Genomic DNA, 18865 nt, shown 5'->3' on the forward strand with positions numbered 1-18865 from the left:
AAGATAGGGAAAGTTGCAATCATAGTCATTGCATCATAGTGCATTGTCATGCATTTGCATTGTAGTTTGCATGCATTCATTGCATCACCTTCCGCCTTTGGCTTGTGCCTTTCCATGTTGAGCTTGGTCTGGTATGTGTCCCTACATTTCATGTTAAAACACAGTTCTTGTGTATCGCGCCGATTCCACGTTGATATGTTGGTTGAGGGTTGCGGCACCTTTTCTGTGTTACACATGGCTCGTACGTGTGCATGCCTTTCCTAGGCAAGATTTGGTTTGGCTTGTATGCCATATCCATTGTATCCATTCCATTGCATATTTGTAGATATTGCATTGTAGATTGCATGCATTCATTGCATCACCTTCCATCTATGGCTTGCGCCTTTCCATGTTGAGCTTGGTCTGGTATGTGCCCTTACTTTTCATGTTAGAACACAGTTCTGTATGTGTATCGCGCCGATTCCACGTTGATATGTTGGTTGAGGGTTGCGGCACCTTTTCTGTGTTACACATGGCTTGTATGTTGCATGCCTTTCCTAGGCAAGATTTGGTTTGGCTTGCGTGCCATATCTATCCATTACATTGTAGTGTAATTTTTGCATCCGGCATTAGGATCGTAGTCCTCTCTCCAGCGGGTTGTCTCCCCACTTATGTCAATTCCACCCAATACTTGTTCTTGCGTCTGTCTACAATACTCATAGTTCAGTTGACCGTTCTATGGTAGACAGACTTGTTACCTCCATCAATCTATTTGACATAGGTGTGGTTTCGAACCGCTCGTGATTGGATCACGATTCAATTGCTTTGCATGTAGCTTGCATTGTTTCAATTGCATTGCATCTTCATTTGCAATGTTTATACATTGTTTTGTATATATTGCATTTCGTTTTGCATCCATTTTGCATTGTCATGCATGTTGCTAACGATATTGTACCTGTTAAGTTTGTTTTCTTTTCAGGCACGATATTGTATGTACGGTTCATTTGAAGCTGGTGCGACCAGACGAACCGGACAGGTATTGTATCTCCCGAGTGAGACATTTTGAGAATTCCATAATTCTCTTACATCCTTTCTGCATTGTAGTGTAGTTTGGTATGCTAGCTTAAAATTGTCGCATGTTTGCTTCGTTACAGCTTTCTTTGCATGATCATAAGTTATGCTCGGCTCCGTGCATTGTCTTGCATTTTGCCCCTGCCTCCGGGCGCATATCTTATTTGTATTGCATGTTTGTCTAAGTCTTCGGCCTTGTCAAAAATGGGTCGTCTCTGGGCTTTGACATTCACTCCCGTCATTGTTATGACTTTCGAGTTCTGTCAAAGAGGGGCAACTGTAGACACCCCATTTTTGACCGTCCTCAAGACTTGGACGTCACCGTTTGAACACTCGGTGATTATCCATGTTTGTGTTCGTTTGGAGTTCCCGGAGGTCTCGGCTCGCGTGCCCCGCCTCAGGATCCCCGAACTCGACCGTTTAGTGTCTGGTTTTGCACCAAACACTTGCATCTTGCCTTTGAGAGGCAGGGTGGGGCTTGTAGACCATCCTCACCCATCACCGGCAGTGGCTAGAGGCCACCGGCTGGTTTTTGCTGCCACCGGCAAAATAGTTTGCCGGTCGGCACTATTTGTTGCCGGTCAGCACTTTTTTGTGCCGGTCGGCACTTTGTTTGGCCAAGATGGCATTTTTTGCCGGCCGATTGCTGTTCATCTGCTTTTGCAGATATTTTTAGACAGCTGTATAACTTTTGCTCCCCTCCATACACGTGTATGGAGGGATCTCCCTCTTGCAAAGCTTGTTGGATAAGCTTTACAAGAGGCTTATAGAGAGAGCTCTCTCTAAGGCTAAGGGGAGAAGGCTTAGACATTTTAGAGAGAAAAAAGACAGAGGAGAGCTCTGGTTTTTCTAGGGTTAGGGTTAGATATACATTTTCTATCTCTATTTCCCTCTCATTTTGCACACTAGGTGTTTTGTGCCTTACTATTGCACACAAACACCTAGTGTTTCACCTTCCTCTTGGAGCTGAGGTTCCAAAGAGTGTGTTTTGAGATTTTGGTGTTAGATTCAAGCTCAAGAAGGCCATTGGAGCACCATTGTTGAAGAGGACTACAAGGGTAAGAAACTAGTCCCTTTTTTCCCTTATTTTTGCTTTGATTTTATACCTATCTTAGAGCTGTTTTTGTGCTTGTTGTATAACATAAAAAAGTTCTGTTTTTAGGCCCTCTTTATTGTTTATTAAGAGTGTTTTGTTGTTTGAGGGGTGTTGACCACCCTTAGGCCTCAAAAGGCCTCATTTTGAGCCATTTTGTGCTAGCTCCGGGATTTTGGTGTTGAGGTCTCTTCACCACTGAAATCTTGAGGGATTTCAGTGGTGAAGATGATGCTTTGAAGTCCCAAGAAGGAGAGGGCCACCCCCTCTCCTTGTTGTCCTTGAAAAGGGCACATTTTGGCCTTCCTAAGGAAGCCTATGCTTGAGTGTGTGTTGAGCATGTTTGGTTTGTTTTTCATGCTTATATATCCATGATATAACATGATTTAAAGTTGGTTTTGGAACCTTATGCTTGTTTAGCATAGTTGCCTTGTAATGCCATATTTGTGCCTTAACATGTCTAGGTTGTTAGCCTTTGTTGGAGCATGTTTTAGGCTTGTATTTGTGAAGATTATATGCTTATTTTGCCATGTTTTAGATCTGTCCATAGTCGTTTGGGTTGATCTTTGCATGCATTATATAGCTCCTTTGCATTTGGGCTTGTTGGCCTTGAGTAAGTGCATGTGTAGCATGTCATCTTTGCATTGTTTTGGTGATTTGGGATCATTCTATATGTCATTTCAGTCCCATTTCCATGCTTGTTTGATTGCCTTGCATGACTCTTTAATGCTTTGAAAGCATATGTTGTATGCTCCATGTTTTGACCATAGTGCATGCCTTGGAATTGAGCCACTTAGATGCCATCTAGGGAGTCCCCTTTGCATGGTCTAGGTCTGTCTTGAACCTATTTTAAGCCCTCTTAGCCTTGTGAGGCTTGGTTGGCTTGGTCATGGTTCAAGTCTCCTTGACTTGCTCCAAGTACTTGGACCACTTTGCATGTTAATGTTAGCCCATCTTGTTGCTTGGTTTGACACCATCCTAACATGATTTCAATACTTATGTTGCATGCTAATTTGTCCATATTCCCTTCTTTCAAGTGTGCTTGAATGTTGTTTGATTTATGCTTAAGTGTTGGTCCTTATGTGCATGTGTGTGTGCATGCCATTTAGCCTCCATTTTATAGCACCTTGGCTACTGTTTTGGGCCTTATTAGAGCTGCCCAAATCACATATAAGTCCATCTTGACATTGGTTAGCATTACCATTTGTATGCTTGTATGCTTGCATGAGTTTGTTACCATGCCATGTTGCATTCCTTAGGTTGCATGCTTAGGTTGCATTGCATCTCGCATGCATTCCTTGTCCCTTGACTTGTGTAATAGGGATTGGGAGTTTTGTTTGATTGGTGTGCATACATTTGAAACCAAAGTTGCATACTTGGTTCTTTGGGCCATCATGCATGAAAATGCGTGATTGGTGGTCCGAGAACCAAGGCACATGTCCCTTTGAGTCATCACAATGATAAGAGACATGGTTAGTGCATACATACCTTGAAATATGCTGCCATGCCTTGTTTTGCCCTTTGTTGCTGTGAGTTGCAGGTTCTGCAGAAATACTCTGCCGACCGGCAGCGTAATGTGCCGACCGGCACATTTTTCTCTGCCGACAGACCCTATTTTGTGCCGATGGCCATACTACACTGCCGGTGGAAGTTTCATCTAGCCGGTGATGATACCCTCTGTCCAAGGATGTAGTCCTGAGGTTTTTACAACCTCCAGAGGAGGAAAGGGAGGAAAACAGAGGCAGCTTGCGCATGGTGGCGCGTTTCCCGAGGCATTTTCCCGCTTTATTTAATTAGTTAATTTGTTAATTAATTAATTTGTAATATTTAATTAGCTTGCGTAGTTAGTTAATTTGTAATATTTATTTGGTCCCTCCGAGCGAGGGCAAACTTGTAATAAGTGTGGGTGTGTGTGTGCATGTCTTCCAACCTCACTTCTTTCTCCCTTTTATTTACCTGCTTATGATGGTAGATTAGGGCACATTTATTTTAGCATACCTTACGCTATGCATGCGTGCATCCATACATTTGTACTGCATGCATTAGGCTCGGTACATCACGCTAACTGCATTCGTACTTCAAATCAAAAATTGAATATGTGATAATTATGCATTTTCACATGACATGTTTAGGATAGCCGAGCCTATTCTAGCAACATTTTGTATGCGATGCATTAGACACTCAACATGGACTTGGATCATGCATGTTTGCTAACGAGTTCTTTGTTTTGGCACGGAGTACTATGTAAGTATTTCTGCTTTAGCATATCGCATGAGTGTGAATGTTGCCATAACAGCATGCTTAACATGTGGCTAGATGCTTATGTGTTAAACTGCTTTGAATGCCTGTGGGTGAAGGTTGGGTTGTTTGAGTTGGAAAAACTCGTTGAAATCCGTATTCTAGCCTACTTGTGAGTAGCAAATTCCAAAGCATTTTCAAACCAAACGGATATGCAATGTTTATTTCCAAATTAGGCAATCTAGTCTATACTTGTTTGCTGTGCGCATAACATAGTAATTCTAGGCTAAATAAATGGAATAAGAACACGTAAAGTTTTCAAAAACGGATATCACGGTTAGTAGAGGCCGGTCTTCGGACCGGGCGAAAGGGGGTGCTCATAGCTGACCTTCCCCGATCGTACCCAAGCTCCCGAGCCGAGACAACTCCGGTGATGACGGACATGTGGCCTTCGGCACCGAGTCAGGGTTTCCTAAATTCTCCCAAAAAAAAAATATTTAGGTGGCGACTCTGTATCTGGCAAAGCAGTCCATGTTTGGCACTACTTTTTCAAAAAATCTGTTTCTCAAAACGATTTGCCAGATTTGGACTCTTTGGTTCAGATTTAGAACCGTGACACTAATCGAGAGTCCGAACTGTAGCATGAGGCCTCACGCGGGCGCCGTCTACAATGCCATTTAGGGTAACAAATGCACCCGCAACCTTTATGGACCTGATGAATAGGGTTTTTAAATAATTTCTAGATGAGTTTATAGTTGTGTTTATTGAGGACATTCTGATTTACTCCAAAAGCTAGGAAGAGCATGAGAGTCATTTGAGAACTGCTTTATAGATTTTGAGAGAGAATAAGTTATATGCCAAATTGTCCAAATGTGAATTCTGGCTTAACAGTGTAGCATTTCTGGGACATGTGATCAACAAGGATGGTGTATCAGTAGGCCCACTGAAAATTGAAACCATTGTCGACTGGCCAAGACCAACCAACGAGTCAGAAGTTAGAAGTTTTCTAGGGCTTGTTGGTTATTACAGAAGATTTGTGAAAGATTTCTCAAAACTTGCCATGCCTTTGACACAGAAATGTATCATTTAATTGGAATGATCAGCATGAATCAGCTTTTCAAGAGTTGAAAACCAGATTAGTGACTACACTGATTTTGACTTTACCTAATGGCACTGATGGGTTTTAGATTTACAGTGATGCATCCTACAAAGGTTTGGGTTGTGTATTAATGCAAAATGGTAAGGTGATTGCCTATACTTCCCGGCAACTCCGACCACATGAAAAGAATTACCCAACTCATGATTTTGAACTGGCAGCTGTGGTTTTTGCTTTGAAAATTTAGCGCTATTATCTATACGGAGTACCTCGTGAAGTGTATACTGACCATAAAAGCTTAAGATACTTCTTTACCCAAAAAGAACTGAATATGAGACAAAGAAGGTGGCTAGAATTGATCAAAGGCTACGATTTACAAATTCTGTATCATTCAGGAAAGGAAAATACCATTGCGAATGTGTTGAGCCGAAAATCCATTGGGAATTTATCATATTTGCTCACCAGTCAGAATGAATTGCTATGTGACTTGGAAAAGAATGAGATTGAAATGGTTTTGCATGAACATGGTGGAATTCTAACTGTTATAACTGCCCAACCCGTAATTATTGAGGAGATAAGAGACAAGCAACTGCAAGATTCATTCCTAAAAAAGATTGTGGATGAAATCGACTCAAAGCCAAGGCCTGGGTTTGTACTTGAGAATAATGTATTGAAATTTCAAGGTCGCCTTTATGTACCAGACTGTTTTGACTTAACGAAACGCCTTATGACTGAAGTCCATAACTCCAAATTTGCCATGCATCCGGGGAATACAAAGATGTATCATGACGCGCAACAGAATTTCTGGTGGCCTAGAATGAAAAAGTATATTGTAGACTTTGTGGCTAGATGCTTACATTGCCAACAAGTTAAAGCTGAACATCAAGGACCCGCTGGATTACTACAACTGCTAACAATACCGGAATGGACGTGGGAACATATTACTATAGACTTCATTGTGGGATTACCTCGCTCTCCTCGAGGTATGGATTCTGCCTGAGTAATTGCTGATCGTTTAACTAAATCCACTCATTTTTTACCTGTTAAATCGTTGTATAATGCGGATAAGTTGGCTAACTTGTATGTTAATGAGATTGTGAGATTGCATGGCGTGCCAGTATCTATTGTATTTGACAGAGATCCTAAGTTCACTTCAAGATTCTGGTATAGTCTACAGCAAGCTCTGGGAACTGAATTGAGACTAAACAGTGCTTATCATCTACAGACAGATGGCCAATCTAAACAAACCATTAAAACATTGGAAAACTTGTTACGGATGTGTGTTCTAGACTTTCCAGGCAGTTAGGAAACCTACTTACCGTTGGCTGAGTTTGTGTAAAATAACAATTACCATTCAAGTATCGGTATGGCTCTTTACGAAACTTTGTATGGTAGAAAATGCCGATCTCCGATCTGTTGGGTTGAGGTAGGTGATAGACCGTTGTTGGGACCAGAACTTATGCAAGAAACAACTGAGAAAGTGAAACTGATTCAACAATGCCTAAAAACTGCACAGAGCCATCAAAAGAGTTATGCGGATGCTCGGAGAAGAGATAGGAAATATGAAGTTAGTGATCATGTGTTCATAAAAGTAACTCCAATGAAAAGTCACAAACGATTTGGGGTGAAAGGCAAGTTGGCACCAAGATATGTTGGGCCATATGAAATTCTCGAGAAGATCAATTCAGTAATGTACCGGATAGCCTTACCTCCGGTGATGGAGCATATGCACAACGTTTTTCATGTTTCAATGCTTCGAGATTACTTACGAGACCCACTCCATGTGATAGAACCGACTTATGTACTTCTGAAAGATGATTATACGTACGAAGAGAGGCCAATACAGATCGTTAACCGCTGAATCAAAAGATTGAGAAACAAGGAAATTCCCTTAGTGAAAGTTGACTGACAAAACCATGGAGAGACCTATGTAACTTGGGAGACAGAAGAGGATATGATGAATAGATACCCAGATTTGTTCCCTCTAGACCCGGTGTTTTTCCAAAACGAAGGTAATTCGAGTTTGGAGGACCAAACTCTTTAAGCGGGAAAGACTGTAACAACCCCGACCTTCGATTTACGTTAATACGTGGTTAAATAAGCTTAATCAGTAATTAAGAGAAATTCTGAATTAAATTGCATGTGTGTGTTGCTTTATTTGTGTTTATATCTATTTAACGTAGAAATATCTGTTTCCGTTTTCGTCTTCGTCTCGGTTTGTGAATTGAAGGCCTTATCGGCATCTAATTCAGAAATTGACTTGGTATACATGTTATTTAGAATTTTTAGAATTTTATGATAGGTTCAATTGAAATTCGATTCGGAAAGAATAAAATAGAATAAAATAATCTCACTTAGTTATCTTTGACTCAAACTAATTAAACTTCATTAGTTGAGCCTGTATAAGGCCTCCACACCACCTAGACTCATCTTTTCTTGATCATTTTTTAGACAAAAACGTGAGGGAGAAAAGAAGGAGTGAAGAGAAGTTTAAATTCAAGGGAAGGAAACTAGCATTTGGGAGGAACTTTGAAAATTTGACCTCCTAACTTAAAGAATTAAGCATCTTAGACCTAATTGAACACCTAAGGTAAGAAATCAAACCTTTAATTTTGTAATTGAATTGGTTCATACATGAATTCAAGAGAATTGAGCTAAGAGATGCAAGAATTAAGCTTGAGAAATGGAAAGGAAGATCAATTCATACATGCATGTGCATTGCATTTGGAGCATGTTTTCTAAGAAATTCTCTTATGCATGTAATAAATTGAGCTTAGTTGTAGGAATTCATCATGTTTTACATCCTTTTATCTCATTTGACTATGTTTTGGAAATTTTGAGCTCAAGTCAATACATGCATGGTGCGTGTACTCATAATTCAAGTTTAAATTTAAAGAATCCACTTGCTTCTGGGCCTTGATTTTGAGTAATGATTCTTACTTCATGATGTTTTGCAAGTTTACAAGAGTTTCCTTAAGTTTTTGGACTAAGAAACCATAATTTATAGCTTTGGGGTTGAATTTGAAGCTTGGAAGTAATTTTGAAAATTCCAGAATTCTACTTCTATGCTCGAGCGACAAATCCTGCGTTCGAGCGACCACCTTTATTTTTGCACTTTCACTCGAGCGACCATGAGTCCGCTCGAGCGACAAAAGTTGCGCTCGAGCGAGGGCATGAGTCTCACGCTTGAGCAAGCATCGAATGAGCATCGAGCAAAAAAATCAAGCAACTAGCACTTTTGCAAAGTTTACAGACCGCTTGAGCGAAGGAATGTGCGCTCGAGCGACCACTCGCATTTTGCATGTCCACTCGAGCGAAGAAAGCTGCGCTCGAGTGAGACCCCTGTTTTCAACAATTTTTGTTAAGTGTTTTCAAGTGTATTTTAGCATCCTCATTGCATCCTAAGCATTCTTAGGCCAAGATTAAGGCACCATAATGAGGATAACAAGTAGAAACACACCAAGATGAAAAAGAATTAAGTTAATGTTTTCGGGTGTGTAATTCAATACGTGTTCATTCTGTAACTGTGTAGGTTACGTGCCACAAGAAGTCTGATTGGCCCATTCTGCCTGTTTGCCTTGAAGCTATCTGTTAATTGTGAGTAATAACTTAGTAAAGTTATGTTCAACTTTACTTATTTTCTGTATGAAGTAATAAGATTTGTTTTCTGAACTGCTATTTGGAATGCTATTTGTGAATCATGAATGAATGTCTATTTTTTTAAAAATGTATTTGTGGCATCCTTAGTTCACGTGACCCTCACCCGGGGGTAACAATATCGTGGTTTATATTCACGTGGCCCTTCCCTAGGGATAACAATACTGAGGCCTATATTCACGTGGCCCTCGCCTGGGGGTAACAATACCATGGTTACTTGCACGCAAGATATGAACCCTTATGGTTGTCGATACCGACTATGCAAAATGTGATATGTCATGATAGCTAAATGGATGTACCACAAATACTTGCTAACGATTCTGGAAAGAATGTAAATCTGTTTCTGAAAAGGATCCGTTTCTGATATAAACTCTGAGTTCTAACTCTGTGATGGACATGATTCATTAAAACCCTTTACCTTGTTATTATTCACTGGGCTTCCGATCACTATTTATATTATATATGTAAATGAGCAGGCACGTGACTAGGTCTAAGCTGCTGCCTGGAGTCTTGGGTTAATCAGCCACTGTGCCTCCCGGAGAGGTTCCTTTTTTGTGATGTCCCATTTTGTAACCTCGCTGCAGATATTTTTGTTTGTTTTGCTCATTCGTACTTTGGGCTAAGTCCCCATTTGGCTATACTTGTGTAAATGAATGATGTATGACTTATGTGTTTGTGACGTCACAAGTATATACGTAAGTTTGTTTTGAAGATTACTGTCTCATATACGTCAACACAACTCTATGGACTATGTCTATTTTATCTATTTGCTTCTGCAGCCCCTAATTATATATTGTTCTGTTAAGAGGCCTTTGGTAATCCAAGGAATACTGGCCGGTTACGACACTAAACTTATAGGGGCGGTTTAGGTTGTGACAATACAGGAGATTGTTCTAGAACATTGATGCCATTATGAGATCCTAGTAACCCAAAAAATGCATGCCATATCCAAAGATCATACGACACCACTACTTCCAAAATAATTGTTGGTTCATGTATATGACCAGTATACATTCCGCTTAATGCAGTCAGACAATTTTTCCATTTCCAGTACATACAATCTATACTCCCCAACATTCTAGGAAAATTGCGACTTTCACCAACTGCTAGCAATCTAGAAATATCATCGTTGTTTGGTGACCTTAAGTACTTATCAGAATAAATTACAACAATAGCTTTAACAAACTTTTTCAAACTCTTCAATGCGGTGCTTTCTTCGATTCTCAGATATTCATCCATATAATCAGCCGTTATTCCATAAGCAAGCATCCTAAGTGCAGCAGTCATTTTTTGAAGAGAAGATAAACCGAGCATTCTAGCAGCATTTCTTTTTTTGGACGAAGTGTAGATGATGTGTTTCTACTGCTACTTGAATTTGGAGAAAAAGAGAGCGCCGCATCCGAAATCTCCTCAGAAATAAATTGGAGGGATATACAAGTAATTCAGCAAAATAGTCTAGAAAGCCTTTCATGGCCTTGACCAAAATCACATCGAATACATTTGCGGCCTTCAACTGAACCACCATGTGAGCTTGATTGTCTCTAAAGTTGTTCTTCTTCCATTGCAACCACTGTATATATCTCTAATTGATCAGAAGAGTCTTCATCATTAGTAATCATATTTATTACACGATTACGAGCCATAGAAAAAATTTAGAGAATGAATTCGAAAGAAATTGACTTCAAATTGAAATGGGGAGAGCAAATAGTGCTATTTATATAATTTAAAAAACATGACCGATAAACTATTGAAAAAATGACTGTTGTTGTTTGAAAAATTCTACAATTTTAGTAGCTATCCCATTGCCTCAACTGAAATTAATGACTTTGTTGTTTCAAAAATTTCACAATTTTAGTAGGAGCCCATTGCCTAAAATTGCAGAGTTGCAAAAATATTTAAATTTAAAAGCAATAAAAAAGTAATTTTTAAAATAAAAAATAATATTTTTAATAATATTTTAAGATAAAATTCAGGTAACTGGTAGGAATGTGAGCCATTGTTAAAAATTTAGAATTTAAAATTGAAATGGATAACTCACGGACAAGACAAAAACTCATAAAATGCTGAAAATAAATAAATAAATAAAATAAATAAAACAAAATTCCTAGTCCCCAACATTTCCACATATTCCCTTGCTCAGACAGACAAAAGGACCACCTGTGCATCTCTTGCCCGCTGCCACCTCTCTCTCTCTCTCTCTCTCTCTCTCTCTCTCTCTACATATATATATATATATATGCTCTACTCTACTCTACTCTTCACAGCCACCGCCGCCGCCGCACAACACCCAGAAAATGGTGACCGTACCCACCACCATCACCACTGAAACACCACCACCACCACCACCTTGTGGGCCCAAGCTAGAATCCCTAACTCACATCGACATAAGCAAACTTAGCCAGTCGGAACTCCATGCCCTATCCCTCTGCTCCTCCGCCGCATTCGATCTCCGCCGCACCGACGACATTATCTCCCCCCAAATTGACCGCACCGTCTTCAACGAGAGCGCCGGCAGCCGCCGCCAGACCTACTCCCGCCTCCGCCTCGACTCCTCCTCCTCTTCCTCCGCCGCCGCAGTCCACCGCAGCCGCCTCCCCGGCCTCCTCCCCAACCCTAGACCCCCTCCCTCCCTCGGCCCCGACGACCCCGAACACGCCGAGAACAAATCCATTGTCAATTTCCTCAAACAACTCATCACCACCGCCAATAAAATCGAAAATTCAGACAGATTTCTACTCGCGCCGCCGCCCCAATCGGTTCTTTCCGGCGACCCCGAGTCGGTTCCTCCGCCGCCGGACATGCAAATTGTGGTGTATTCGGGTGAGATGAAGAGGAAGAGAGGGCGGAAACCGAAGCCGAAGGATATGGAGAACGGGGGTGAGATTGAATTGGAGATTGTGAATAAGAATGGAGTGGTGGTTGATTTTAGGGCACTGGAAAATGGGGATGAGTTGTATGGAGCGGAATTGAGGAGGAGAACTGTTGGGTTGGAGAAGGAAGAGGAGGTTTTGGGGTTTTTGAGGAACTTTGAGGGACAGTGGGGTAGTAGGAGGAAGAAGAGAAAAATTGTTGATGCCAGTGAGTTCGGTGACTCGTTGCCGATCGGTTGGAAGCTTTTGCTTGGCCTCAAGAGAAGAGAAGGCCAGGTTTCCGTCTACTGCCGCAGATACATAAGGTGGTCTTCTCTTCATAATTTGCACTGGTAGCTTCACACACACACATATATATATGTATATATATATATATATATATATGTAATGCACACACAACACAATTATATATATGTTTTGGTATGCTATAATCAATTCGAATTATTATATAATCATGTGATGTTACTCAGAAACTGTATGAAAAATCCCATCAAAAAAGAAAAAGAGCATGTTTAAAGCACATGTATTTAGTTATCTTATTGTTAAACTCAGACTGATATATTGGGTAGCTGTGTGCACTGTGTATGACTCTTTTAAGTAATTTTAGCTAATCTTCTCTGGTTGGTTCCTATCCTATAGAAATGTTTACATTTGTTGCAATTGCTGGTCTTAGAAATCAAAACGCACTTCGTGTTGTCGGTAGATGGGTGCGTATTTCAACCAAGAGTAAAAGTTCTTAAAGATTTAATTCTTGGACTATTTTAGTGTTGGCATTCTTCTAGAGCAGGATTGTTTATATCAATTGCTGAGAAAATGCAATTGTGAAGGAGCTACCCAAAGTTTGCGTCATTTATACTGTTATATAATGTGAACAACCTATTTGGTGTGAACACATTTTTGTAGCTTAGTCACACTACTTTTTTATCCAAAAACCCCATGCGGCCATGCCATAAGATGGCTCCTATGTCTGTTTTTTTTTTTTTAAACGAAAAATATCAACCCATAACCCACGTTCATAGAAAACTCCCGATGATTTCAACAGCCTACCTTAACCACATCTCAATTTGAACTGAAATTAAAGTTCATATTATGAAGTTTTGCAAAAATAAAAGAGGAGCAAAATGAACCGCCATGCATTGCGTGGGCCCAAATTCTAGTGTGTTTCTAATCTCTTATTTCACAATGGGAATGATTTCTTCAAATATTAGACTTGGTTTCATTATAACTGATTTGCTTCCTTGAATATTGTTTTGTGCATATTGGCTGTGCTGTTATGCATTGTTGTACTCTCACATGCTCCCCCCATGCCTTCCTTCTATCTCCTTTGATTGCTGGGCCTGAAATATTGTTCTTTACCTGGTATTTTTCAGCCCTAGTGGACAACAGTTTGTATCGTGCAAAGAGGCGGCTTCATATTTGCAGTCTTATTTTGGACTTAATGATGCTAGTCAGCCATCGAATCAGATGGGGGGCAACAATCAGCAGGTCTTTGGATTGGCTTCTGAAAATGTAAGTAAATTATGTCTTGGCAGTTTGGTCCTATTAGAATTTTGTGCAATTAGAATCATGGGATCTGCAACAGCATGCAGGTTTTGTTCGCCAGAATGATGATTTAAAGCAAGACACTATTCCCAATTCAATGTTACCCAGTTCATCCATTCCTAATGTACAGGAGATGGAAATTAGCTTAATGGAGATTGACAATCTGCCCGATGTTGAAGTACGGGATCTTTTTGAGTGTTACAAATGCAATTTGTCATTCGATGAAAAGAATACATATTTAAAGCATCTGATGTCAGTTCACCAGAGGACTACTAGGAGGTATAGACTTGGTTCATCCATTGGGGAAGGTGTGATAATTAAAGACGGAAAGTATGAATGCCAGATTTGTCACAAGGTATTTCAGGAAAGGCGGAGTTACAATGGTCATGTGGGAATCCACGTAAGAAACTGTGTCAGAAGTTCTGAAGAATTGCCAGGTCAGGCTGCTCTTCTGAAGTGCACTGAATCTCCATCTCCATCTCCGGATGAGTTGCCACCAAGGATCACTAAAATGGATGCTTTGATTCAAATTGCACAAAGTTCTATTTTAGAAACTTCCACTGCTGAACCCGATGATCAAACCAATGGTGGTTCCTCTCCTAATACACTGAAAGTGGTAACTGTTCCAGAAACCCATGCTGCAAATTCTGACCATAAATTGAGCTCAGATTCTGGTCCTAATGAACTGGAAAATGAAGATTGCATGACTACGAGAGCTCCAGATCTAAGTTTTAACCAGCATGATGGCGAGTACATAATGACTGATAACAAAAGGGTGAACAGTGATCATGTTTCTCATGTTGAGAATAATTTGGCTGTGGTTTGCACCGACCCTTCTGACCATCCAAAATTCGATCAAGTGGAAAAGCATGGAAACAGTGAGCAAGAAATTGGTTTTGGAAATAGCCAACTTACAACAATTCATGATGTAGTAACAGGGACTTCAGGTCAAATTGTTGAAGAAAATGTTTGTCAGAGTGGGGTTGCTGACTCTTCAATGCCAGTGGTGCAATCACTGCCCTGCTTTCCCTTGTTGACTACCATCTTGAATAAGGTATAATTCTGAGCTGTATAAATTATGTGGCTGTAAAGAGTTCAAATGTTGAGCATATTTAGATATAACAATGTAATAATTGTTATTTGTGTCTTCCCTGGGCTAGTGTCCTTGTCCTTTGGTGATTCTCCAAACTACCTAAGAGACTAGAAAGCTCAAATACTTGTTTCTGTATTAGATAGTAATCTTGACCTCACTGGCCTATCAATAAAAATCAGAACGAAGGATTTAGTGTTTTGTTCTTCTTGAGTTGCATATCCTGAGCATTTTCAAAATGGAAAGTTGTAAATGTACTTGGATGGGAAGTAAAGGCTCGATTTTTATTTATTTATTTATTTATGGGTAAATTACATTTACCTCCTGACAAATACAGTCAGGAGGTAACCTGACAATGTTACAGCAATTGTAATTATATAAATGTACCTGTCCTGTGATTTCAATAATTACAGTAACCTCCCTTACTTTACCTGACAGTGTTAAGATTCCCTCATTCCGTCTATTTTGCACAAACGGCGTTAATAGCCTATACAAAATGACCATATTGCTCTTCCTTTTGCCTGTGAAAAAATGAAAATGCCCTTTGCTCACAAAATCCCTAATCAGCTACATTCACAATACACATTAAATTCTTGAGAGAAAGAAGAGAGAGAGACGATAATAAGCAACGTGAAGAAGGTTGATCTATGTGGAGAAGATGAAGAAGCCAGCGAGAGAGCAAGGCAGAGAGAGAGAGGGAGAGAAAGGCAAAGAGACGAAGAGTTGTTTTCTCTGTCTCACTGTATATCAATATATACACAATCTTCTCCTTTCATTTCTATAGATTTTCTTTTTCATTTCCTTTTCAATTTTTCCTTTTCTAAATTTTCTTGGAAAATCTGCAATTTTCCCTAATCTTCACACTGCTTTGTTTTCAGTTTCAGAATCTACTATCCCCCCAAAACCTTACATAATACCCTTGTATATTGTAATTATATATACCTCTGTTCTTATTGGAATCACAAAATTCACAAACATTTTAAATGTAAACGTTAACAATTAAGCGTACAGCTAGCTCCAGCGAGAGAGCAAGGCAGAGAGAGAGAGAGAGAGAGAGAGAGAGAGAGAGAGAGAGAAAGGCAAAGAGACAAAGAGTTGTTTTCTCTGTCTCACTATATATCAATATATACACAATCTTCTCCTTTCATTTCTATGTAGATTTTCTTTTTCATTTCCTTTTCAATTTTTCCTTTTCTAAATTTTCCTGGAAAATCTGCAATTTTGTCCTAGGCTCTGTTTTCAGTTTCAGAATCTACTATCCCCCCAAAAACCTTACATAATGCCTTTGTATATTGTAATTATATATATCTCTGTTCTTATTGGAATCACAAAATTCACAAACATTTTAAATGTAAACCTTAACAATTAAGGGTACAGCTAGTTCGCGAGCGATGGATCGAACCCTGTGTCCTAATCATTAACGAAGTTGAAAAAAACAATGTAGGCAGCCATTTGAGCATTAGGGGAAATTCAACAACCTTCAGCAAGGGTACAACTCTACCTTCTTCAACCATCATCTTCTTGTTACGATCATTGTTGCGGGTGAGGGAGGCCGGGTTGTTGGCGGTCATGGAGGAGGCATCCCATTTGGACGGAGGCGATAGAGGACCAGAGCATGGCCAGGATGGGTCGTTGCTGGCGATGGAGAGAAGCTAGCTAATGTCAGCGATGGACGATTCTAGAAGGCTGGAGACCTTGTGGAAGTTGGCACTGGTGGTGATGGCAAACACCTGCCAGAGAACGCCACTCTGCTTGCACTTGCGGAATAAGGTTAGGGCTTGTTCTAAGGTTTTGGAGATATCGGGGGCTATGCAGCGGATGGGGCGCTCGTAAAGAAACGATTGGGCCATGGTCGTGGTCATGGTGGTGAGGCAAATGGCGGATCAGAGCTTGAGTGAGAGGAGGTCGGCTTGCTTAGCGAGATCGGTGCAGTCGGACTTGAAGGATTCGGCTTCTTTGGCAGATTTGATGAGTGAAAGCTCTTATTAGATTGATTTCTCTTCCAAGGGCATTTTTGCCTTTTCGTAGGCAAAAGCAAGGGTAATATAGTCATTTTGTATAGGCTACAAACATCGTTTGTGCAAAATAGACGGAATGGGGAATCTTGACAGGTAAAATAAGGGAGGTTACTGTAATTATTGAAATCACAGGGGAGGTCCCTGTATTTGTTAGAAACCTCAAGGGAGGTAAATGTAATTTACCCTTTATTTATTTATTTTTGCTTATAGCTTTTGTACTTTATGTAAGCAAACTTATACCATGTCAGGTAAAGACCTAGTCATTTATTGATACTTTCTAGAAATATGGTAGTAGGACATATCTCCTTTTTCTGTTTTATTTCTGAGGAATTAATTGTTATTTTGTTGTGTATATTGACAGGGAGAAAATGAATTCTGCACAGTTGATCAGAAGCTTGACAATGTAACTGCCTTTGATGATCTGAGGTTGGATGAAATAGAACCCCTAAAATTCAATTTTGTGAATGGGCAAGATTCACCATCTCTGCCTGAGGTAACCATGAATCTGGCAAATGATGAAGGAATGGAAGAGGGGTTCAATTCTTCTGCTGGATTTGAAACAGAGGCTGTCATGTTAAACATTGCTGGCAGACTTCAGTTTACAACTGTGTGTGTATGGTGCAGAACAGAGTTCAACCATGAGGCTGTTGACTCCGAAACTCAATCAGATTCTGTTGGCTTTATGTGTCCGACCTGCAAAGCCAAAATATCTGGGCAGCTCAACGTACTGGACAGTGGTTTGTCCATGAATTCTCATCTTTAATCGATGTTGCTCCTCCCCTGTTACTTTGTAGCTCAAGTCCTGTCAGGTGGGTAAATTTTGAACCTTCTAAGTAATTGATTATTAGCTTGTTATGAATTGGAGCTTGGACTGATTGTATCTCCATAGATATACTGATAGTAACTTGTGCAAGTCATTGTAACATTTACTTCTGAATTCCCAACATATTGATTGGTCACTGTTATGCTGAACCAGTGTTTAGCAGTGGTAGCATAGTAGCAACATTGGTCATTATCATTGCAAATGTCACTAACATAAACCCTGTATGCATGTGTATATTATTTTATTTTTACAAAGTCTTTCTTTCCCTTCACTATATGTGAAGTCAAATATCTTAAAATTCTCTGATAAATTCAGAACATGTAGTTTATTTGATACAAAGAAAGGAGAAATGCCCGAGTAAAAGATCTCTAGCTGAGTAGTTAGCTGAGCTGGCAGTTATATCAGTTAGGGTGTTAGACGGATACTGAGCTGGCAAGGTTGGTTAGCTTGTATTTTCTGTTAAGAGTCAATTGAATTTGTAAGCAAAGGAGACAAACCAAACCAAGCCTCGAGTGCCAATCAAGCAGGGTCGTCTCTACAAAGAGTATAAATATAGAGTCCTGAGGAAGAAGGTAGGAATCTTTGTAAGGCTTTTGTGTAGATCTTGTTTTTCCTGCTCTGTTTCATTGTGAATTTTCCATAGATTGTTGAAACCTTCTTCCAAGCTTAACATTATTGGTTTGTTGTTCTGGACCTGTCGATGAGTGCAAAATTGGTACATGAAATGAACCTATATCTTCATATGGCCCATATAACCTCTAGACCCTATGGCCTGAGCATCACCTGGGCAGGAATATGGCAATACTCCAAAATTTGATATGTTGATTCTTACTGCTTTGTTGGCTTGTACACTTTTGCAGAAGAATGCTTGTACTATAAACGGCACAAACGAGGATTCTGGAGGATGCAGTAAACCTAGTGGCAAGAACTGTTCTTTCACCATTTATACCATCATGAGAATGCAGCTACATCTTTGCAGCAAGACATGAAATTTGCCATTTATGTATCGATGTATCTATCAATGTCTGTGGTTGACTTCTTGCTGGAGATTAGAGTACCTAATGGAAATATGTAGATCCAGAATTTTGTTTTATGAATGAAATTTTCTTGTATAAAGTTCCCTGTTTTATGAGATATTTATCTATTTATGTTGCATTGTCTCCTACGGTCAGTTATACTGGATACGGTAGAAATACTTGGGTTTTTGTTTTGAAAATTGACTTTTGTGTTATTAAATGAATTTGTAGAGGATCCTTGGCTAGCTTCAACATAAAAAATCAATCATCAATTCTCTGTACTGGTTGGAACCAAGTAATTTAAACACAATTGTTTGTGCAATGTGTAAAATGTGAACATGCAGTTTGATTCCAAGGAAAAAGTTCTTTGAT

The 18865-nt window shown here is 39.8% G+C and overlaps 2 protein-coding genes across 3 annotated transcripts; one reads left to right on the top strand and one right to left on the bottom strand.

Annotated features, from left to right (window-relative positions):
* Positions 1-9986: 9986 nt before the first annotated feature.
* Positions 9987-10421, bottom strand: LOC114286576 (uncharacterized). Its single transcript, XM_028229764.2, has one exon. The coding sequence runs from the start codon at positions 10419-10421 to the stop codon at positions 9987-9989; it is 435 nt and encodes a 144-aa protein (XP_028085565.2).
* Positions 10422-11251: 830 nt separating this feature from the next.
* Positions 11252-18593, top strand: LOC114286491 (uncharacterized). Of its 2 annotated transcripts, none has more exons than XM_028229662.2 (5): positions 11252-12309; positions 13375-13513; positions 13587-14600; positions 17016-17463; positions 18338-18593. In XM_028229662.2, the coding sequence occupies exons 1-4, from the start codon at positions 11429-11431 to the stop codon at positions 17415-17417; spliced, it is 2436 nt and encodes an 811-aa protein (XP_028085463.2). In that variant the 5' UTR covers positions 11252-11428; the 3' UTR covers positions 17418-17463; positions 18338-18593. The 2 variants fall into 2 exon arrangements, with proteins under 2 accessions (XP_028085463.2, XP_082770422.1); XM_082914296.1 differs by having other exon boundaries at positions 11258-12309; positions 13677-14600.
* Positions 18594-18865: the final 272 nt, after the last annotated feature.

This window comes from Camellia sinensis, chromosome 2, assembly GCF_055761805.1.
Source record: "Camellia sinensis isolate YWXY chromosome 2, ASM5576180v1, whole genome shotgun sequence".
In the NCBI taxonomy this organism is placed as follows: domain Eukaryota; kingdom Viridiplantae; phylum Streptophyta; class Magnoliopsida; order Ericales; family Theaceae; genus Camellia; species Camellia sinensis.

Coding starts and splice junctions, on each gene's coding strand:
- LOC114286576 (XM_028229764.2), bottom strand. CDS start 10,421: ATGACTGCTGCACTTAGGATGCTTGCTTATGGAATAACGGCTGATTAT.
- LOC114286491 (XM_028229662.2), top strand. CDS start 11,429: ATGGTGACCGTACCCACCACCATCACCACTGAAACACCACCACCACCA. Junction 13,514..13,586: donor TTGGATTGGCTTCTGAAAAT/GTAAGTAAATTA, acceptor GATCTGCAACAG/CATGCAGGTTTTGTTCGCCA. Junction 14,601..17,015: donor TGACTACCATCTTGAATAAG/GTATAATTCTGA, acceptor GTATATTGACAG/GGAGAAAATGAATTCTGCAC.